The sequence below is a fragment of the Aquarana catesbeiana genome, linkage group LG09 (assembly GCF_042186555.1).
Source record: "Aquarana catesbeiana isolate 2022-GZ linkage group LG09, ASM4218655v1, whole genome shotgun sequence".
Taxonomy (NCBI): domain Eukaryota; kingdom Metazoa; phylum Chordata; class Amphibia; order Anura; family Ranidae; genus Aquarana; species Aquarana catesbeiana.
Window position 1 is genome coordinate 6,367,098 of NC_133332.1, and position 24,101 is coordinate 6,391,198.

At 43.5% G+C, this 24,101-nt stretch overlaps 1 protein-coding gene across 2 annotated transcripts in view; it reads left to right on the forward strand.

The window, feature by feature from the left end:
• The window catches only part of SASH3 (SAM and SH3 domain containing 3), a 56,136-nt gene extending 33,641 nt beyond the window's left edge, over window positions 1–22,495 (forward strand). For both annotated transcript variants that reach the window (XM_073598101.1, XM_073598102.1), the window contains exons 4-9: window positions 4,712–4,855; window positions 8,355–8,484; window positions 13,753–13,910; window positions 15,571–15,777; window positions 15,967–16,117; window positions 18,703–22,495. In XM_073598101.1, the coding sequence (XP_073454202.1) occupies window positions 4,712–4,855; window positions 8,355–8,484; window positions 13,753–13,910; window positions 15,571–15,777; window positions 15,967–16,117; window positions 18,703–18,890 (978 nt within the window). In that variant the 3' untranslated portion in view covers window positions 18,891–22,495. The remainder of the gene's footprint in view (window positions 1–4,711; window positions 4,856–8,354; window positions 8,485–13,752; window positions 13,911–15,570; window positions 15,778–15,966; window positions 16,118–18,702) is intronic.
• The last annotated feature ends 1,606 nt before the right edge of the window (window positions 22,496–24,101 follow it).

The following is a 24,101-nucleotide window of genomic DNA, read 5'->3' on the forward strand; positions in this document are numbered from 1 at the left end:
GGCGGGCGGCACTCCTGCGTCCTTAATGGACGCACCGCCACTGTCGGAAGCCCTACTAGACGTCAGTTTGCTCATTTCTAGACGGGGCTTTCTATGTAATGGAAAGAATGTATCAATTTTTGTTTAGTTCCTGTTTTTCAAACACAATGGCAACGATGTTGGCTTTGTTGTTCCTCGTGGTCACTAAGGACACTTTCACAAGACGTGGCCGGGAGCAGCATTGCACAAACAAGCAGACGTTCTTACAAAAGGAACTGTTTAAAGTTCTTCTGCTAGAGAAAACCGTGCGCCGCGAAAAAATATCTGCGTCTTCTCAGGTCCTCAGATCTGGTTTTATATACACAATCCGCACACTTAGCAGGAACTGGTCGGGGGGGGGGGGCTCAGCAGACGGATGTAACAGGTCACCGAAACTGAAATAAGATGCAACTCTTTTCTTTTTTTTCCATCATGCGCCTCTGGCAGCAAATCTTTTATATATTCTTTTGGTTTTAGAATGTTTAAGGCAAAAAAAAAAAAAATTAACAATGATGGAGAGAGACAACAAAATGAGATATACAATTGTATAAATAAAGATTGTACGGGGAAAAAAAAAAAAATACATTTGCTATACTGATTGTTACATAAGTGAACCTTAGCTACCTGACCTACGGAAGATATTACCCCCCCCCCCCCTTCATAACCAGGGCATTTTTTGCTATTTAGCACTGCTTTACTTTAACCACTTCAGCCCCGGAAGATTTTACCCCCCTTCCTGACCAGAGCACTTTTTGCGATTCTGCACTGCGTCGCTTTAACTGACAATTGCGCGGTCGTGCGACGTTGCACCCAAACAAAATTGACGTCCTTTTTTTCCCCACAAATAGAGCTTTCTTTTGGTGGTATTTGATCACCTCTGCGGTTTTTATTTTTTTGCACTATATAAAAAAAAAGAGCGACAATTTTGAAAAAAAAAAAAGCAATATTTTTTACTTTTTGCTATAATAAATATCCCCCAAAATATATAGAAAAAAAATATTTTTTTCCTTAGTTTAGACCGATACGTATTCTTCTACATATTTTTGTTAAAAAAAAAAAAATTGCAGTAAACGTATATTGATTGGTTTGCGCAAAAGTTATAGCGTCTACAAAATAGATTTATAGCATTTTTATTATTATTATCAGAGCTTGAGATATTTTAAAAAGAAGAATGGGCAGAAATGTCCTCTCTAGATGTGCAAAGCTGGTAGAGACACCCCCAAAAAGACTTGTAGAGAAAGGGGGTTCTACAAAGTATTGACTCCGGGGGGCGCCATACAAATACCCCTCCCCCACACTTTTCACATATTTATTTGTATCATTTATCATTTTCCTTCCACCTCACAATTATGTGACACTTTGTGTTGGTCTATCACATAAAATCCCAATAAAATACATTTATGTTTTTGGTTGTAAAATGACAAAGTGTGGGAAATTTTAAGAGGTATGAATACTTTTTCAAGGCACTGCAATGTAACGCACATTCGTGGATTGAGACCCCGGAGAATGATCTGAGCTGATCTCCATGTCTGTCAGGAGGGGGGAACTTGCCCAATCCCCCCCCCCCTTTTATTTGCATGAGATATGGGTGACCGTGATAAGCTCCAGACACTTGAGATTGCTAAGTCGTCTCTTTCACAAGTGACAGAATGTCTGGGGACAGATGAGGTGGTGACATACCAAGTGACGTCACATCAGTGCACACGTCTCTCTTCACTCAGACAGTGATCAACCACAATAAAAAGTCTAATATATATATACAGCATGTAAAATAAGTATTGGACACCTCACCATTTTTCTAGGTACATCTATTGGTAAAGCTGATATTGTCATGAAATTTTCCCCACATGTCGGTAACAAGCCGTGCAATCCATACATACAAAGACACCAAAACTAATACCTTCAAAAATGACGTTCTGTATAATAAAGTGGAAGGACACAGGGAAAAATGATTGTACACATGAAGAAAGGGAGGTGCAAAAAGGCATGGAGACACCAGCTGAAATCTATCAGTAATTAGAAAGCCATCCTGCCCCTTGTCAGGGCAAATTAATATCAGCTGGTTCAATCTCAACTGGTGGCCTATTACCAAGGTCTCATTACCAAGGTGTCACACAAGAAACATCTCATGGAGGGTAAAAGCTAAGAGCTCTCTCAAGACCTTCACAACCTGATTGTTGCAAAACATACTGATGGCATTGATTTACAGAAGGATTTCTAAACTTCTCAATGTTCCAGTGAGCACTGTTGGGGCCATTATCCGGAAGTAGAAAGAACGTCATTTCACAATAAACCGGCCACGACCAGGTGCTCCTCGCAAAAGATTTCTGACCGAGGAGTGAAAAGGATTATCAGAAGAATTGTCCAAGAACCAAGGACAACTTGTGGAGAGCTTCAGAAAGATCTGGAATTAGCAGGTACAACAATAAGTAATGCACTGACCCGCCATGGCCTGTATGCACGTGCACCACAAAATAATTCAGAACTAGAAAGAACGTAATTTCACCATTAAACCGGCCGCGACCAGGGGGCCCCTCGCAAAATATTTCTGACAGAGGAGTGAAAAGATTTAGCAGAAGTGTTGTCCAAGAGCCAAAGACCACTTGTGGAGAGCTTCAGAAAGACCTGGAATTAGCAGGTACAACAATAAGTAATGCACTCACCCGCCATGGCCTGTATGCACGCTCACCACGCAAGACTCCATTGCTGAAGAAGAAGCTTGGTGAAGCTTGGTTAAAGTTTGCTGCACAACATTTAGACACGCCTGTAAAATACGGGGAGAATATAGTCTGGTCAGATGAGATCAAAATTGAACTCTTTGGGTGCCATCGCACACACCATGTTTGGAGGTCACATGGCACATCACCCCAAAAACAACCCCCATACCAACAGTGAGGTTTGCAGGCGGGAACATCATGGTGTCGGGGCAGGGCTGTTTTTCAGCATATGGTACTGGCAAACTTCATATCATTGAAGGAAGGATGAATGGTGATAAAAATCAGTGGCCATCTACCAGGATGATGAAGATGAAACAATGGTGGACATCTCATGAGGAAAATCTTCCCAAACACAAAGCCAAGGAGAAAGTAAAATAAAGCTGCTAGAATGGCCCAGCCAATCACCTGACTCGAATCCAAAAGAAAATCTATGGAAAGAACTAAAGATCAGAGTTCATAGAAGAGGCCCACGGGACCTTCACGATTTGAAGACAGGCCCATAGGACCTTCAAGATTTGAAGACTGTGTGGAATTGAACTCTTTCGATGCCTTAATACACACTATGTTTGGAGGTCACATGGCACATCACACCCAAAAACACCCCCCATACCAACAGTGAGGTTTGGAGGTGGGAACATCATGGTGTCGGGGCAGGGCTGTTTTTCAGCATACGGTACTGGCAAACCTCATTTAATTGAAGTAAGGATGAATGGTGATCAAAATCAGTGGCCATCTACCAGTATGATGAAGATGAAACGAGGGCGAACATCTCAGGAGGACAATGACCCCAAACACAAAGCCAAGGAGAAAGAAAATAAAGCTGCTAGAATGGCCCAGGCAATCACTTGACTCAAATCCAATAGAAAATCTATGGAAAGAACTAAAGATCAGAGATCATAGAAGAGGCCCACGGGACCTTCAAGATTTGAAGACTGTGTGGAATTGAACTCTTTCGATGCTTCAATACACACCATGTTTGGAGGTCACATGGCACATCACCCCCAAAAACACCCCCCATACCAACAGTGAGGTTTGTAGGCGGGAACATTATGGTGGGGGGCAGGGCTGTTTTTCAGCATACGGTACTGGCAAACTTCATGTCTTTGAAGGAAGGATGAATGGTGATCAAAATCAGTGGCCATCTACCAGGATGATGAAGATGAAACGTTGGTGGACATCTCAGAAGGACAATGACCCCAAACACAAAGCCAAGGAGAAAGAAAATAAAGATGCTAGAATGGCCCAGCCAATCACCTGACTCGAATCCAATGGAAAATCTATGGAAAGAACTAAAGGTCAGCGATCATAGAAGAGGCCCACGGGACCTTCAAGATGTGAAGACTGTTTGTGTGGAAGAATGGTCTAAAATCACAGCTGAGGAACGAATGAACGAAGGTGAATGAATGAAACTTGTATAGCGCTACATATGCGAACTAAATCGCCTCAAGGCACTTTTGCCGCCAGTGTCCCTCTGGGTCTTCAGAAGAGATAGGTCTTGAGCTTCTTCCTGAAGGCCAGATGGTTTTCTTCCGAGCGGATGTCCGTGGGTAAAGCGTTCCATAGCCGTGGTCCTTGGACTGCGAACCTCCGTTCGCCTTTTAATTTATACGCATGCGACTCGTTTCTCCATACAGGAGCTTGCGTCTTGAAGCCGTCATCACCAACAAAAGACTTTGCACCGAGTATTCAATACATTTCAGTTAGCGGGTTCCAATACTTTTTCCTTGCGTCCTTCCATTTTATTACACAGAGCTTCATTTCTGAACGTATTTGTTTTTAGTGTCTTTGTATGTATGGATTGTCACCAACGTGTGTGAGAAGCTCATAGTGTGCGGAGAAATCCGAGGAAGCCGTTTCAGTCCAGGAGAGGAGGCGGTACAACCGGTGCGAGACGCGTTGTGATCATTTCTAATAGCGGTAAAACGAAACAAGGTTTCTGGTTTGTAATTTTGCTACATTTTGTTTCTTTTTTGCAGATCCCAGAAGATGAAAACACGCACGCCAACGAAGACGGGAAACGCAGTGCGGGAAAAATAGGCAAGAAATGGCGGGCGGTGATATCGCGGACAATGAACAGGAAAAGCGGAAAGATGATGATGAAGGCCATGGCTGACGAGATGGTGAGGGGAGATCGGGGACGGTGTTGTGGGATAGACGTGCGCAGAACAAAAACATTTCGTTTTAGTTTTTGATTCATTATTTACATAAATTTGTTCAGTTTGATTCGTTTTTCGGAATTAGTTTTGTTTATTCGTATTCAAATCGATTTGAATTTTTCGGGAATTCAAATCGATTCAAAATCATTTTCGAATAGTTTTCGATCTCGAATCATTTTCCAATTTCCAAAGACAATGAAATAGAATAGAAAATAAAAGAATAAAATTGAAGAAAGTAGAATAGAAAATAAAAGAATAGAATTGAAAAAAATAGAATAGAAATGAATATAACAGAAAATAAAAGCATATAATGTAATAGAGTAAAACAGAACAAAATAGAATAGAAAATAAAAGAACAGGATAGAATGGAAATGAATACAACAAAAAAAAAAGAATAGAATAAAATAGAATATAACCATCTTCCTATTCTAATCTATTCTTTTTTATTCTATTTTCTTTTCTATTCTATTCTATTATTTTCTATTCAAATTAAAATGTATTCTATACGAAATTAAAATTTTGGAAAATGGTTATGTTCTTTCTATTGTATTCTATTCTGTTGTTTTTTTCTATACTATTCTGTTATTTTCTTTTCTATTCTAATCTATTCTTTTCTATTTTATTCTATTTGAATTTTGGGAAATGGTTATATTCTTTCAATTCCATTCTATTATTTTCTTTAATTCTATTCTTTTCTATTCTATTATAGTCTATTCTATTGTTTTATTGTATTCTATTTTACTCTATTATATTCTATTCTTTTATTTTCTGTTATATTCTTTTATATTCTATTCAATTTTTAATTCTATTCTATTCCTCTATTTTCTATTCTATTCTATTCACTTTAGAAAGTCGAAAATGATTCAAATTTGAAAACTAATCAAAATTTGATTTGAAAACTATTCGAATCAATTTGAATTCCATCCGAATTTTTTTTTCCGTTATTTTCTGTTATTTTCTATTCTATTCTAATCTATTCTTTTCTATTTTATTCTATTTGAATTTTGGGAAATGGTTATATTCTTTCTATTCCATTCTATTTTTTTCTTTAATTCTATTGTTTTCTATTCTATTATAGTCTATTCTATTCTTTTATTGTATTCTGTTTACTCTATTATATTCTATTATTTTTATTTTCTGTTATATTCTTTTCTATTCCATTCAATTTTTTTCTATTCTATTCCTCTATTTTCTATTCTATTTCATTCACTTTAGAAAGTCGAAAATTATTCAAATTTAAAAACTATTCAAAATTTGATTTGAAAACTATTCGAATCAATTCGAATTCTGTCCAAATTTTTTTTTGTTATTTTCTATTCTATTCTTATCTATTCTTTTCTATTTGGTTCTATTTGAATTTTGGGAAATGGTTATATTCTTTCTATTCCATTCTATTCTTTTCTTTAATTCTATTATTTTCTATTCTAGTCTATTCTATTATTATATTGTATTCTGTTTTTACTTTATTATAGTCTATTCTTTTATTTTCTGTTATATTCTTTATTATTCTATTCAATTTTTTTCTATTCTATTCCTCTATTTTCTATTCTATTTTATTTTCTTTTGAAAGTCGAAAACTATTCGAATTCAAAATTGATTTGAAAACTATTCGAATCAATTCGAATTACGTCCAAATTTTTTTCCCGTTTTTTTTTCTATTCTATTCTAATCTATTCTTTTCTATTTGATTCTATTTGAATGTTGGGAAATGGTTATATTCTTTCTATTCCATTCTATTATTTTCTATTCTATTTTAGTCTATTCTATTCTTTCATTGTATTCTGTTTTTACTCAATTATATTCTATTCTTTTATTTTCTGTTATATTCTTTTTTATTATATTCCAATTTTTTTCTATTCTATTCCTCTATTTTCTATTCTATTTTGTTCTCTTTAGAAAGTCGAAAACGATTCGAAATTGATTTGAAAACTATTCAAATCAATTCGAATTCCGTCCGCATTTTTTTTCCTGTTATTTTCTATTCTAATCTTTTCTTTAAATCTATTATTTTCTATTCTATTTTAGTCTATTCTATTCTTTTATTGTATTCTGTTTTTACTCTATTGTATTCTATTCTTTTATTTTCTGTTAAATTTCATTTTTATTATATTCAATTTTTTTCTATTCTATTCCTCTATTTTCTATTCTATTTTATTCTCTTTAGAAAGTAGAAAACTATTCAAATTTGAAAACTATTCGAAATTGATTTGAAAACTATTCGAATCAATTCAAATTCCGTCTGAATTTTTTTTCTGTTATTTTCTGTTATTTTCTATTCTATTCTAATCTATTCTTTTCTATTTGATTGTATTTGAATTTGGGGAAAAGGTTATGTTCTTTCTATTCCATTCTATTCTTTTCTATTATATTATAGTCTATTCTATTCTTTTTTTGTATTCTGTTTTACTCTATTATATTCTATTTTTTTATTTTCTGTTATAGTCTTTTCTATTCTATTCAATTTTTTTCCTATTCTATAGCTCTATTTTCTGTTCCATTTTATTCTCTTTAGAAAGTCGAAAACTATTCGAATTTCAATACTATTCAGAATTTGATTTGAAAACGATTCGAATCAATTCCAAGTCCGTCTGAATATTTTTTTTGTTATTTTCTGCTATTTTCTATTCTATTCTAATCTATTCTTTTCTATTTGATTATATTTTCTATTTTCTAATCTATTCCTCTATTTTCTATTTTATTATATTCTCTTTAGAAAGTCAAAAACTATTCAAATTTAAAAAACTATTCGGAATTTGATTCAAAAACTATTCGAATCAATTCGAATTCCATCAGAATTTTTTTTCCCATTATTTTCTGTTATTTTCTATTCTAACCTATTCTTTTCTTATTTGATTCTATTTTAATTTTGGGAAATGGTTATTCTATTCTATTCTTCTCTTTAGAAAGCCGAAAACTATTCGAATTTGAAAACTATTTGGAATTTGATTCGAAAACTATTCGAATCAATTCGAATTCCGTCTGAATTTTTTTTTTTCCGTTATTTCGGATTCGTTTAAATTCGGTACTATTGTAATTTTGAAAAATTTGAATACATCCAAATTTCCGAAAAAACAAAAATTCGTCCGAATTTCGTTTCGGAACGTAACGAACCGCACATGTCTATTGTGGGGATGGCTTCGGCCACGTCTCACATGATTCACTCAATTTGGCTATTTAATAAAGTGGCCCCCTGAGTCTCTTTTATATCATCCCACACAGCTGCCTGACATGTTTCAGACACGTGGGGGGGGGGGGGGCATTGCAAGGCTTACAGCTACAGGGCCTGACCCCCAGAGGCAGTGGCTTGATGGGATTTGTAGTCCCACTCCCTGCTTTATAGCTAAGGCCTCGGATTCACAAGGCTGGCTGAATCTGATCACATGTACTGTATGTGTTGTGTGTGGGCGGAGTTCCCCTGTGTGGGCGGAGTTCCCCTTTTAACCTTTCTCGTTGTGTCCTGTAGGGGGAGACGGGAGAGCCGGGGTCATTGTCTCCGACGTCTTTAGACGGCAGTTTGGAGGGGGGCTTCCCCGGGAAACTGTCAGATCCGGAGGACAATCAGCACACATCTGTCAGCAGACAGACCTCCACCGGTGAGTGCCATTTCCTGCAGCAAGATGACGGAGACTGCAATCCGAGTAGCACCGGGAATTTTTTTTTTTGTGAGCTGGGAACACGTTTTTGGGTCAAATGGGAGAATCCAACGCTGTGAACTTCCACTTGTTGAAAAATTAGATGACCCGATTTATGGGTAGAGAATGTTTATCTGACAATCAAATGAATATCCAGGATGGACATACTTTATATTAGTGGAATCACGAAAGTGATACACCCTCTTATGTTTCAAGACTCGCAGGATCCCTGGTGGACTTTCCAGAATTCCTAGGTCCTCCAAGAATTCCATAGTTCCCAGTATTGAGGCTGGATGTGACTTCTGACCAAAAGTGATATTTCAGCCTTTGAAGTGCCTGGTGTTGTGTATTACCACCAGCTACCTACCTGAAAGATAAAGTGCTATGATACTTACCCGTTAGTTTGTTGCTGACCTGAATTGACCTGGCCGCTCTCTTGCCTGCTGCCTGCCTTGATCCCTGCCTGAACCTGACTTCTTTTGCCTGTTACTTACCACAACCTCTGCCTGAACCTGACCACTCTCTTAACTGCCACCCAGCATGACGTCGTCTGCCTGGACCAGACTAATCTCTTGCCTGCTGCCTGGCTCAACCACTGCTTGGACCTGATTTCTCTCTTGCCTGCTGCCTACCACAGCGTCTGCTTCGGTCAGACTACTCTCTTACCTGCTGCCTGCCACAACCTCTGTCCGGACCTGATTACTCTCTTGCCTCCTGCCTGGCTCAACCCCTGCCTGGAACTAAAGGCTCTCTTGCCTGCTGCCTGGATCAACCACTGCTTGGACCTGATTACCCTCTTGCCTACTGCCTACAATAACATCTGCTTGGACCTGACTACTCTCTTGCCTGCCAAATACCATGACCTCTGCCTGAACCTGACTACTCTTTTGCCTGCCACCTGATTTCGACCTCTACCTGGACCTGACTACTCTCTTGCCTGCAACCTTATTTCGACCTCTGCCTGGACCTACATGTTCCCTTGCCTGATGCCTGGCTAATTTCCTGCCTGAACCTCAGTGCCCTCTTACCTGCTGCCTACCACAACATCTGCTTGGACCTGACTACTCTATTGCCTGACACCTACCATGACCTCTGCCTGAACCTGACCAATCTCTTGACTACCACCTATCATGACATCTGCCTGGATCTGACTACTCTCTTGCCTGCTGCCTGGCTCAACCAGTGCCTGGACCTGATTTCTCTTGTCTGCTACCACAACATCTGCTTGGACCAGACTACTCTCTAGCCTGCTGCCTGCCACAACTTCTGTCTGGACCTGACTACTCTCTTGCCTCCTGCCTGGCTCAACCCAAACCCGGAATGTAATGCGCTCTTGCCTGCTGCCTGGCTCAACCCCTGCCTGGAATTAAATGCTCTCCTGCCTGCTGCCTACCACAATATCTGCTTGGACCAGACTACTTTCTAGCCTGCTGCCTGCCACAACCTCTGTCTGGACAAGACTACTCTCGTGCCTCCTGCCTGGCTCAACTCCAACCCGGAATGTAATGCGCTCTTGCCTGCTGCCTGGCTCAACCGCTGCCTGGACCTGATTTCCCTCTTGCCTGCTGCTTACCACAACATCTGCTTGGACCTGACTACTCTTTTGCCTGCCACATGATTTCAACCTCTACCTAGACCTGACTACTCTCTTGCCTGCCACCTACCATGGCTTTTACCTGGACCTGACTACTCTTTTGCCTGCCACCTGATTTCAACCTCTGCCTGGACCTGACTACTCTCTTGCCTGCCACCTAATTTCAACCTCTGCCTGGACTTACCATGGCCATGCTCTCTTGCCTGCTGCCTATCTAATCCCCTGCCTGGACCTGAATTCTCTCTAATATGCTGCCCACCACAACATCTGCTTGGACCTGACTACTCTTTTGCCTGCCACATGCCACAACCTCTGCCTAGCCCTGACTTCTCTCTTGTCTATAGCATTGTGAAAGGTGTCAGCAACCCTTTGGTGGGGCACTCCTGAGGGCTGCAACCTGGTGCCAGCTTGTCGCAAAGAAAACCAGGGATCAGTAGAGACTCCTGGCCCACCCCCGCCATCTGGAGCTCTGGTGACGACCAGCTGGTATCTGGGCTCCATGCCTTGAGTGAGTCCGCTTCCCTTGCCAGGGTACCAGGCTGCCAGGCACCGTAACACACCAATAGAAATTAGAGCCAACAAAAGTGTGAACAGACTGTCCTTTTATTGCCCTCTAATGGGGCAGAAATACAAAATAATTATAGAAAAGGATTGTAGGATATCCTATGAAGGGAAATGTCACTTTTGGGATGTTTTATAGTAGTGTGGCTCTAATGAAGAGGTGATAGACAAGATACCTATCGTTTGAAAGAACTTCAAAGTAATATATATTTTTTTTATACTCCTAGATATATCTATTTTTGTATGATTCAGATAAAAGCAGTGCACTTGTTTGCCTACAGCGTTTTTTTTTCTTTCTTTTTGTGCAAATATATTTAATTAGGTAGAAGAAAGTACCCACCTAATTTATGACGAGTCAATCTGATAGAGGAAAAGAAATACGTGGTAAAAAGCCTTGCACGTGATATCTTTTATTAGAAGCTTTGAAATGGGCCTGTTTTGTTGAGATTACAGTTCTATCCCATCACCAGATAAGTAACTGGCTTGTTTAATTATAAAGAAATCCCTTAGCCTGAACTTCTACAAAACTTCCCTCAAGAATATTAAAGTAGAATACTAACCAGGTATTTTTTGTTAGTTCTAGATAGTGGTGAAAAGCTGTAACCTCTCTCAGGTACTCATAGGTGTGTGCAGTCCATTGCATATGGTGTGCAGTCGACAGAGCAGTAGAGCAGTCGACAGTCTCAGTAGGGAAGTGGACGGTGTCAGTAGGGCAGAGGACGGTGTCAGTAGGGCAGTGGACGGTGTCAGTAAGGCAGAGGACGGTGTCAGTAGGGCAGTGGACGGTGTCAGTAGGGCAGTGGACGGTGTCAGTAGGGCAGTGGACGGTGTCAGTAGAGCAGAGGACGGTGTCAGTAGAGCAGTGGATGGTGTCAGTAGAGCAGTGGATGGTGTCAGTAGAGCAGTGGACGGTGTCAGTAGAGCAGAGGACGATGTAAGTAGGGAAGTGGACGGTGTCAGTAGGGCAGAGGACGATGTCAGTAGAGCAGTGGACGGTGTCAGTAGAGCAGTGGACGGTGTCAGTAGAGCAGAGGACGATGTAAGTAGGGAAGTGGACGGTGTCAGTAGAGCAGAGGACGATGTCAGTAGAGCAGTGGACGGTGTCAGTAGAGCAGTGGACGGTGTCAGTAGGGCAGTGGACGGTGTCAGTAGGGCAGTGGACGGTGTCAGTAGGGCAGTGGACGGTGTCAGTAGAGCAGTGGACGGTGTCAGTAGAGCAGTGGGCGGTGTCAGTAGGGCATTGGGCGGTGTCAGTAGGGCAGTGGACGGTGTCAGTAGAGCAGTGGACGGTGTCAGTAGAGCAGTGGACGGTGTCAGTAGAGCAGTGGACGGTGTCAGTAGAGCAGAGGACGGTGTCAGTAATGCAGTGGACGGTGTCAGTAGAGCAGTGGACGGTGTCAGTAGAGCAGAGGACGGTGTCAGTAGAGCAGTGGACGGTGTCAGTAGAGCAGAGGACGGTGTCAGTAGGGCAGTGGACAGTGTCAGTAGAGCAGTGGACGGTGTCAGTAGAGCAGTGGACGGTTTCAGTAGAGCAGAGGACGGTGTCAGTAGAGCAGTGGACGGTGTCAGTAGAGCAGTGGACGGTGTCAGTAGAGCAGAGGACGGTGTCAGTAGAGCAGTGGACGGTGTCAGTAGAGCAGAGGACGGTGTCAGTAGAGCAGTGGACGGTGTCAGTAGAGCAGAGAACGGTGTCAGTAGAGCAGAGGACGGTGTCAGTAGGGCAGTGGATGGTGTCAGTAAAGCAGAGGGCTGTGTCAGTAGGGCAGTGGACGGTGTCAGTAGAGCAGTGGACGGTGTCAGTAGAGCAGTGGACGGTGTCAGTAGAGCAGTGGACGGTGTCAGTAGAGCAGTGGACGGTGTCAGTAGGGCAGTGGACGGTGTCAGTAGGGCAGTGGACGGTGTCAGTAGGGCAGTGGACGGTGTCAGTAGGGCAGTGGACGGTGTCAGTAGAGCAGAGGACGATGTAAGTAGGGAAGTGGACGGTGTCAGTAGGGCAGTGGACGGTGTCAGTAGGGCAGTGGACGGTGTCAGTAGAGCAGTGGACGGTGTCAGTAGGGCAGTGGACGGTGTCAGTAGAGCAGAGGACGGTGTCAGTAGGGAAGTGGACGGTGTCAGTAGAGCAGTGGACGGTGTCAGTAGGGCAGTGGACGGTGTCAGTAGGGCAGTGGACGGTGTCAGTAGAGCAGTGGACGGTGTCAGTAGAGCAGTGGACGGTGTCAGTAGAGCAGAGGACGGTGTCAGTAGAGCAGTGGACGGTGTCAGTAGAGCAGTGGACGGTGTCAGTAGAGCAGTGGACGGTGTCAGTAGGGCAGTGGACGGTGTCAGTAGAGCAGTGGACGGTGTCAGTAGAGCAGAGGATGGTGTCAGTAATGCAGTGGACGGTGTCAGTAGAGCAGTGGACGGTGTCAGTAGAGCAGAGGACGGTGTCAGTAGAGCAGTGGACGGTGTCAGTAGAGCAGAGCAAAGAACGGTGTCAGTAGGGAAGTCGTCTTTTCAGTACAGTAGTGAACAGTGTCAGTAGTTTTTTATAATTATTTTTTAAATTATTGTTTACAATTTTATTTTTTATTATTTCTACACAATTTTTTTAGGAGCCCCGTTGGGGGGGGGGGCCTTTGGTCTAAACAGACCCCCTAATGTCTCACTTTTGAGACAGAGAAAGGGATTGAGGACAGAGATTGCCCAGTCCCTTTCCGCACATCCAAAAATACTTTCTTAAGGAATGGTTGGTATGTGATTACCAAGGCATTTCGTAATACCACCTAATGGTGTAGACGGGTGGTGGTGATGGGCGGTATTTGAACATGAGTCTGGCAGGTCCTGCAAACTAAAGAGAATCTGAGGGCACTTCTGAGTGTAACTGAAGAGAATGTGTGAGATTGAGGAGTCACACCATAGCCTTTCAAGTCCAAACTTAGCTAATCCTATTACAAGGTTGGGCAGAGACTGAATGGAAGGCCAACACGTATCATCAGATAGTAAAGCGTATGGTCACCCTAATGCTGCCCCCTATAATTTTTTCCATATACATTTCGCCATCTTCCATTGGCAATAATTATGTGTTCTATTTGCAGGCAGCGAGTTGTGCAGCCCATCTTATTCCCACAGCAACAGAGACAGCATCAACATAGAAAACCTTGCCCCACCGTACACCGGGCCGTTCTGTGGGAAAGCAAAGGTCCATACTGACTTCACGCCAAGTCCATACGAGAAGGATTCCCTCAAACTCAGGGTAAGTTTTTAGGAATCCTTTTTGAAATGTTTTACACTGATATCTTTATTTCTGCACAAATCCCCCCCCCCCCCAAAGTGGGTGAGAATAGAAACCTTTCGGAAGATCTTCAGTCGCTGCAACTTTGTGGAAACTCAAACTAGACTTGAAGGCCTTTTAGGTCATCATTTATGAAGGGTTTCCCCATCGTTTGTCCTTGAATGTACAAGTATTCAGTTGATGGTGTGGACGTGTCCTGTCCTTTGTAATCCTCACAATCTCTAGGTAGTAACATTCACATTCAGCCACACTGGTTCCTAAATGTTGAAGATGTTTCGTAGCCAAACCAAGCCACTTCTTTGGCTCCAAAGGAAGATACCCCGGCACTTACAGCCACATGGGTAATGAAGTACTTCAGTCACCATGGAATGCGATGACACATAAGTTGATTGTGCAGGAAATGGCTGCGAGGCGTGAAAGCTGTGCAACCAATTACACAATCCCATCAATTGCTCAATAAATAGAGAGATATTTATTTGCAGATGGATGAGCCAACTTGCCTCTACAGACTTTCAGAAGTGAAACCGATGACCCCTCATAATCCTCTAATGCAGTGGTCTCCAACTGGGGCCCTCTGCTTGCCTTTTCTCTGGCCCTTGGGGCACTATTCCTGCCACTGACACTAATGATGGGGCACTATTCCTGCCACTGATACCAATGATGGGGCACTATTCCTCCCACTGATACCAATGATGGGGCACTATTCCTCCCACTGAGACCAATAATGGGGCACTATTCCTGCCACTGACACCAGAGATGGGGCACCATTCCTCCCACTGACACCAATGATGGGGCACTATTTCTGCCACTGACACCAATGATGGGGCACTGTTCCTGGCACTGACACTAAAGATGGGGCACTGTTCCTGCCACTGACACCAAAGATGGGGCACTGTTCCTGCCACTGACACCAATGATGGGGCACTATTCCAGCCACTGACACCAATGATGGAGCACTATTCCTTCTGCTGACATCAACGATCGGGCACTATTCCTTTCCCTGATACCAACAATGGGGCATTATTATTCTGACCAATGCCAATGATTAGGCATTGTTTACTCCCATTGACGCCAGGGCATTTTCTACTTACGCTGGCCACAGTCCAGCTCCCCTCAAAGTCTGAAGGACAGTAAACTGGCCCTTTGTTTAGGAACCCCTGATCTAATGTGATGATCCCACATTGGCCATCTATTAGGACAGGAGGACACCTTAGCCGGCAGTATTTATCAAACATCTATTGGATCATCACATTGTAGATTTATAGGGGGGCGGGGGGGGTTCACCAGTTTCACTTCTGGAAGTCTTTGGGGGCAAGTTGGCTCTTCCATCGGTAGATATACAGTATATCCCTCTGTTTATGGGTGCGTTCTTCTGGATAATATAGCAACGTGGGGCGAGAGCACAAAAGGTGGATGGGAACAGATCTGGGCAGAGAGATCACAGTGGGGTGATCTCACCTTTGGAGTATCCATAGCGTATAGGAAGCCATGGCTGACTCAGCTCAACGGGCCCCGCCTATCTCCTAAGTATCAATTTCGGGTGGACTGTTTCTGTAACTCAAGATTGAAAATAGGTTTTATTGAACCTCTGTGGAGTTTGCCATTTTCTGTTTGCTTTCAGGTAGGAGACATCATCAACATCATCGAGAAGCCTCCAGTCGGTACCTGGACGGGCATGTTGAATAACAAGGTGGGGTCATTTAAGTTTATCTACGTAGAAGTCCTACCCCAGGAAACAGAAACCCCCAAAAAAGTCCGGACACATCGAAGGAGCAAAAAATCACAACCCAGTTCACTGAAGGAGCTGCTTGAGCGTATCAACATGCAGGTTAGACCTTAATTCTTATTAGGGTGGTATAAAAGGTTGTTACCCAGAAAAGGGTTATGGGAGGTAGATACTTTGTTTCTTTTATCTAGTTATGAAAGTTTTAATGTAATCTGGAATTATAGTGCTCATAGTTGGGCCCCTCCCATGCTTAACTGAACGAAACTGTTTTAACCATCCGCTTGTTCCCAGGAACACATCGCCACCCTCATGCTGAACGGTTATCAGACAATAGAGGACTTCAAGGACCTGACCGAGAGCCATCTGCTGGAATTAAACATCACAGACCCTCAACACACTGTTAAACTGCTGACCGCCGCTGAAGTCCTGCTAGATTATGACAGTAAGTAACTGCTCGGTTCCTCACTCATACAGATACTCACTGTCACCAGAGCCGGCACAAGGGGGGGGGGGGGCGGAAGGGGCAGATGCCCTGGGCGGTACAATTTATTGGGGGTGGGGGGGGGGCGCAGTGAAGTGTCCTTCTAAAACAGCCATCACTAAATGGCGGCCCGCGGTCCGAGTCCGGACCGAGTGACGCTACTGCCCGGACCGCCAGGCCGCCGGTATAATTGTAAATGTCAGCAAGCGTTGGTTTGCTGGGACCGCGGGTTTCCCCAGCAACCAGTGACGCTGCGTGCCTGTGTGCCCCCAGCCCCCCTGCTCCTCACCGCAATTCTCGGAGTTGACAGAAGACCAGCTCGCACTCACGGGCCGCGAGTAGGGGCATGATGTCACGTGCGCGCCCCGCCCCCCTGCTACTCGCGGTTCCCGGGTCCTGGCTCTCCATATCTCGCAGCTTCCGTCCCTATTTCAGTTGTGCCCTCCTGCATTCAAGGTATGTGGGCCACATGTTAACTAGTGATCACTAATGGACATTTTTGTATTGTGCACACTGCTGGGCATATTTTGTTAAAGGTCACGCTGATGGGCACCTTTTTTTATGTTAAGGGGCACTCTGATGGACAAATTTTATTTTAAGGGGCACGCTGATGGGTATATTTTTAATGTGCACACTGATGGGCACGTTTTCTTAAGGGGCACACTGATGGACACATTTTGTTGTGCCCATCAGAGTGCCCCTTAACATAAAATGTGCCCATCAGCGTGCACATCAAAAATATACCCATCAGCGTGCCACTTAAAATAAAATGTGCCAATCAGAGTGCCCCTTAACATAAAAGGTGCCCATCAGCGTGACCCTTATTTTATGTTAAGGGGCACGCTGATGAGCACATTTTATTTTAAGGGGCACTCTGATGGGCATGTTTTTTTTTTAAGAGCAACACTGATGGGCACATTTTGTATTAAGGAGCACTCTGATGGGCAGATTTTACGTTAAGGGGTACGTTTTGTTGTGCCCATCAGAGTGCCCCTTAATATAAAATGTGCCCATCAGGGTGTCCCTTAATATAATAATAATAAGTATATTCTTGTTTTGAAACAACATTGATTCGGGGGGGGGGGGGGGCGCAGTTTGCCATCTTCGCCCTAGTCATCAAATGGCCTTGTCCCAGCACTGACTGTCACTCACCCGCAACCTCTCCGTATTCCTGCGCCTGCACTTTTCCTAACCAGTCAGGCTCAGGCTCTATCCCTACCTTACTGCCCCACTGCAGATGCGCCAAATGATGTCAGCCCCTATATTTATAGGGTCCCTCATCAAGATTGTAACAGACTCAACGGTGACAGAGGCTTTTGGGGGGGACTGAATGCTAGCCTCTTGCCTACCGACTATGGGCCCTGGCATTTGAGGGAGCTACAAGCGTTTAGGAAGATGTTCTATTATGTAATGCAAAAGGACATGAAAAAGGCCATGGTGGTCTCTGCCAGTGTGGGACTCATAGCAGATGCTGATGTCATCAGCAAGCCACCTTTCTGGGGGCCTCCTGCCATAATGTGTTTATTGTATGTAGGTCTGCTATTGTGTGAAGGAGTTCTGTGTTTATACTTATGATAATGTGTATTGTAGTTGGTGACCTAGAAGACGGCAAGTCTGACCTGAAAGGTCAAACCTCTGAGTCACCTAGGCTGGGTAAATGACTAGTTAATGAGCTCATGTTAATTTGATGTTTCTGGTTACAGTTTGTATTGTTAGGGTAATCTGATCGGGGGGGGGGCTCCTTCTCAAGTGTATAAAAGCCTGTATTCTTGTTCAAATAAACAGTTCCAGCTTTGCATCCAAACGAGTCCTGCCTAGTACTTGGTTGTAATAATGCGGCTATAATAACCTAATATCTATGTTCAGACTGGAGGAAGTGGTATATGACGGAAGCACTCAAGCTGAGTGTGGGACGTTCCGTTACAAAGATGGCTGCCCAGATCTCACAGAACTTCAGTATCCACCAAGACAGGGATATGCAATTAGCAGACCTCCAGCTGTTGCAAAACTACAAGTCCCATCATGCTTTTGGGTGTCATGCTTGTGGCTGTCAGAGTCTTGCTATGCCTCATGGAACTTGAGGTTCTACAACAGCTGGAGGTCCACTAATTGCATATCCCTGCACTAGGACATGGGTGCTCAACCTGTGGCCCCTCCAGGCTGTTGTGGAACTGCAATTCCCATCATGCCTCTGCCTTTTGGAGTAATGCTTGTACCTGTTAGCCTTGCAATGCCTCATGGGATTTGTAGTTCTGCAACATCTGGAGGACCACAGGTTAAGCACCCATGCACTAGGATCACTGACCTCCCCAGGATGGGCGCCTGCAGCCAAAAATAGGGGTCATTTTCTCACTGTTGGGCTCCTGCCAACCTGAAGAAACTGCATGGTGCCACCTTCAGGTTGGAGGAAGTACCACAACCTCTCCCTACCTACAAGCTGAACTTCCAATAAGTGGCTAAATACACAGCTAAAATACAGTGTTTTGCTAAATTGCATCCACGAAAGGCTCAGACTAATGAATGATTTTACGATTGCTGTGTTGCAGCCACCAGCGAATCAGAAGAAGGGACCGGGACATCTTTAGCAGATCAAAATTCTCACCTTCCCCGAGATTCGGGCTGCTACGAGGGACCGGAGAACCTTGAAAGCAGCCGCGATGAGTCCGACGGCCCCGAGGAGAACTTGCAGAAACTGTCCTTAGATGACAGCGAAGTGACCACTCAGGAAGGATGACTTCTTATTTTTATTTTTAAATCGATGACATGAATGAAACTGCATCACTTTAAGTCGAACGATACCGCAGGATAAACAAAACAAACTGAAAAATCTCGACTCTTTCATTCCAGAGATTGTGTGTGGAAACCGCTGGACGTTTTTTGACATGAAATAACAAGTATTGTCTACTTTACTTGTATACTCGTTTTTACATTTTGTTCGTTTTTATATATATTTTTTGTTTTCTGCAATTCTTACTTTGAGGTTGTTGCTATAGATTGTCGTTATTACGTTATGTCAAATAGAATTCAAAGAATCGTATGTTACATGTTCCAAATATTAGAGTGGACCACTTACTGGCAGTATGCAACTTTTCTCACGAATGGAGATGGCAAGGGGAGCAAATGGCCATGTTGTCCACGGGACCTTCATTATACCTCTTCTAGACTGTCTTATAACTAAAGGAAATCTTTTTTTTTGTTTATTTTTTGTTTTTAGTAAGAGTTAAGAGGGATTAGAACACTCATCGGGTTTTTTTTTTTTTTGGGGGGGTCTGTGTCCCTGGTTGGGAGATTCATCCTCTCTATCTGTCCTGGTGACCTTTAAAGTGAAAGAGAATCCCAAATTTTGGGTCGTTATCAAAGAAGGAATAGAGGAGTAATTTTCTAACGGGGAACACTAGTTCCAGTGATTCCCTCACTTCCTGTTTTGGCTAAGGGATGAGAAGTAATGGGAAATCTCCCCATTGGACACAAAAAAACAAAAAACAAAAAAAAAACAAAAAACAAAAAAACAAAAGCAAAAAACAAAAAAAAAACAAACAAAAAAAACAAAACAAAACAAAAACCAGACTGGGGTTATCAGTATTAGGATAGGTTCAGCAGGCAAAGATTTGGAACTGCACCCTCTCCCTCACAGAATGGGTGTACTGCCCTGCATTCATAATCTGCCCTCTTGCCCCGCTGCACCCAAGGCAACTGATCCTCTCGCCCACCCCTTATCCTGGCCCTGTGGGTATAACCCTTATATACACCATCCAAAAGGAAATTAGTTTTGCCCCTCTCGCCCACCCATTGTCCCTGCCCTGTGAGCATAACCCTTGCATACTCCAAAAGGAAATACGTTTTGCCCCTCTCGCCCACCCCTTGTCCCAGCCCTGTGGGTATAACCCTTGTATACTCCATCCAAAAGGAACTACATTTTGTCCCTCTCGCCCACCCCTTGTCCCGGCCCTATGGGTATTACCCTCAGTTACCCTATCCAAAAGGAAATTAGTTTTGTCCCTCTCGCCCACCCCTTGTCCCGGCCCTGTGGGCATAACCCTCGCATACTCCATCCAAAAGGAAATACGTTTTTCCCCTCTTGCCCACCCCTTGTCCCGGCCCTGGGGGTTATTACCCTCATATACTCCATCAAAAAGGAAATTAGTTTTGTCCCTCTTGCCCACTCCTTGTCCTGGCCCTGTAGGTATAACCCTCGTATACTCCATCCAAAAGGAAATTAGTTGTGCCCCTCTCGCCCAACCATTGTCCCGGCCCTGGGGGGTATAACTCTCATATATTCCATCCAAAAGGAAATAAGTTTTGCCCCTGTGGCCCACCCATTGTCCCGGCCTTGTGGGTTATAACCCTCCTATACTCCATCCAAAAGGAACTACATTTTGCCCCTCTCGCCTACACCTTGTCCCAGCCCTATGGGTATAACCCTCATATATTCCATCCATAAGGAATAATTGTTTTGTCCCTCTCGCCCACCCATTGTCCCTACCCTGTGAGCTATAACCCTCATTTACTCCATCCAAAAGGAAATTAGTTTTGTCCCTCTTGCCCACCCCTTGTCCCGGCCTTGGGGGGGTATAACCCTCGTATACGCCATCCAAAAGGAAATGCGTTTTGCCTTTAGTTCTATTTTAACTTCTGTATATAACAATTTTCTTGTTCTCTTTATTGTTGGTTCATTTATATTTCTAGCTTGGTTATGATTCTACAGATCTCTTTCCGCTCAATTGGTATTAGTAACAACATGATCTACCGCCATCGGGACAAAAGGACAAAACATTGGCATAAACATTGTAGCAAATAAAAACAAAACTCAGTTTTAGGATTGATCATGAGGAGTCATTTTTTGGTCTAGGCAGGGACTTTTTCTATTGATCTTCAATTGGTGATATTGATCTCTTATCCATTATGGTCTTCATGTGAAATGAAAATGTGATGATGGACCTTACAATTTTTAGTACTGTAATTTGTTTCCGTTAAAGTGGAAGTAAACCATTTTAACAGTTTCAAAAAACACTTAAATTCCCGGCCTGTGCCGGGAACACAACGGTCACATAGGTTTTGTTCTCATCCAAACTGTCAAACCGTCCAATGGCTGGTGACATAACTCATCACCATGGCAGTTGAAGATCTAACAGAGGCCAAGATGGAAGCTTCCTTGGCTGAAAACGATAGGAGGGTTTACTTCCACTTTAAAGATGTCCTCTAGGGGAAAATGGAAAACGTAATAGTTAGCTTTCCATAATTTTTCTTTTCTGGTGCTTATCCAATGTAGCATACTTGTGGTTGGTTGGTCTGTCCACATGTGTATGCTACCATGCAGGCACCAGGAAAGTCTCCTAGAGCTCCCTTTAGGGTCTACTAGAGCTTTTGATTGATTTTAAGTTTGGATAGAGTAGGGTGAAGGGTAGGGTTGCCACCTCATCCTTTTAAAACCGAACACATATTAAGTACACGGGTTCTGTGGCTGAATAAGGTGGTAAATAAACTCAATTAGTGCCTTATCTGCATTTACTTAGCCTCAAAACCCGTGTGTTGGGTTTTAAAGGGATGGGGTGGCAACCCTAGTGAGGCTTTAAATCGTCTGATTATCACTGCCCCCCGTGTACCTAACCACTTGTCACACTAAACTCCCCCTCTTTTTTTTTTTCACATTCATCCTGCGGTATGACGCCTAATGTGTTGCGCAGAGTAATAATACCCCGAAACATCACATCATGCATGACGCCGGATTACCCCGAAAGCATTAACCACTTAAGGACCGAGCCTCTTTCTGAGATTTGTTTTTTACAAGTTAAAAACTGTTTTTTTTGTTGCTAGAAAATTACTTAGAACCCCCAAACATTATACATTTTTTTTTCTAACGCCCTAGAGAATAAAATGGCGGTCCTTGCAATACTTTCTGTCACACGGTATTTGCGCAGCGGTCTTACAAGCGCACTTTTTTTGGAAAAAAAAAATGCACATTTTTTAATTTAAAAATAAGACAACAGTAAAGTTAGCCCGTTTTTTTTTTTTTATTTCGTGAAAGAAATTGTTGCGCCGAGTAAATTGATACCCAACATGTCACGTTTCCATATTGCGCCCGCTCGTGGAATGGCGACAAACTTTTACCCTTAAAAATCGCCATGGGCGACGTTTAAAAAATTCTACAGGTTGCATGTTTTAAGTTACAGAGGAGGTGTGGCGATACCTCACATGGGTGGTTTCATATGCGGGCGCTGCTCACGTATGCGTTCGCTTCTGCATGCCAGCTCGGCAGGACGGGCGCGTTTTTTTTCTTATTTATTTGACCTTTTATTTTTACACTGCTTAAAAAAAAAAAAAAAATGGGTCACTTTTATTCCTATTACAAAGAATGCAAACATCCCTTGTAATAGAAAAAAAAAAGCATGATAGGACCTTTTAAATATGAGATCTGGGGGTCAAAAAGACTTCACATTTCATATTTACACTAAAATGCAATAAAAAAAAATTTGTCATTTAAAAAAAAATACAAAAAAAAAAATAAAAAATAAAAAAATTAAAATGGCCCTTTAAGAGCTATGGGCGGAAGTGACGTTTTGACGTCGCTTCCGCACCGCAATGTTATGGATACAGGTGGGGGCCATCTTCCCCCTCACTCCTCTCCATACCCAGCAAGGGTGAAGATACGACCACCTCCACCGCTGACGGCTCCGGTAAGCGGCGGAAGGTACCGGAGCGCGGCGGGAGGGGTGGGGGGCCCTCTCCCGCCACCAATAAAAGTGATCTTGCGGTGAATCCGCTGCAGAGACCATTCTTATCGCAAAGCGGACCGCCGACCGAAGAAGAGGATACTGCGGTTATGGCAGCTAGCTGCTACCATGACAACGATATTCCTCCTTGAACTTAGGACGTATATCGGCGCGCGGCGGTCCGTAAGTGGTTCAAAGGGATGAGGTGGCAACCCTAGTGAAGCGTAAAATGACGGGTCGCCACTTCCTCAGAGGAGTTCCAAGGCAGGGGGCAGGAAAATAAACAAAAACAAAGTTGCACTAAGTATCGACCGAAAAGGAACAAAGAGGGAGGGAAGGAAGCGCCAGCTAAGTGTAGTAACTTAGTAAAAGCTTTAATAACAATGGATAAAAAAAAACACTCACAAGAGTTATACGATACAAAGGCTCGTCTGATTCAGAGTATATGTGTGTAGATTCCGCCTAAATCTGGCCTGCAGGGCCGCTGTGGGATGTTCCAGCTGCTGGGGGTGGAAGGTGGGCCGCTCCCGCTCGGGAGCCTGGAGGAGCCCCGGGACGCCACGCTAACCAGTATGGGACGCACACCGGAAGTGACGTCACCGGAAGGATGGAAGACCAGGGGAGAAAGCAAGGCTACGCGCTCAAAGCGTCTAACTCCTTCTACAGGCCGACCTCCCCCCCCCCCCCCCTCCAGCGGCTAGAAGATCCCACAGCGGTCCTGCAGGTTGGATTTGGGAGGTATCTACACCCATATACTCTGCACCAGATGAGCCTTTGTATCATATACCTCTTGTGAGTGTTTTTTTATCCACCGTTATTAACCCTTTCGCCCGCCAGGTCCATACGCCGTGCTTACCGGGCTCCGCTTGGCCATCGCCGGGCCCGGGATCTTCATTGCGGGTGCCGGTGGGTCGAGGGGGAAGGAGAAGACACACATCCGCTCTCCTCCCCTTCTTCTTGTGATCCGGAAAGCGACGTCCCTGACGTCACTTCCGGGTCGAGCTCTCTGTGTCCCCCAGCTCGATTTGCTGAAAAACGATGTTTTGCAATGCGATTTGCATTGCAAAACATTCAGTGGAACACAGGGGAGACATTGGGGGGGGGGGGTCTTTTAGACCCTGCATATCTCAATAAAGGGAACCTGTCACCTAAAAATCATCACTTAGGGGACGGTTTGTCCCCTATGTGATGAAAAAAAAAAAAAAAAAAGTTACATTTGCATTTCCTCGACCTTT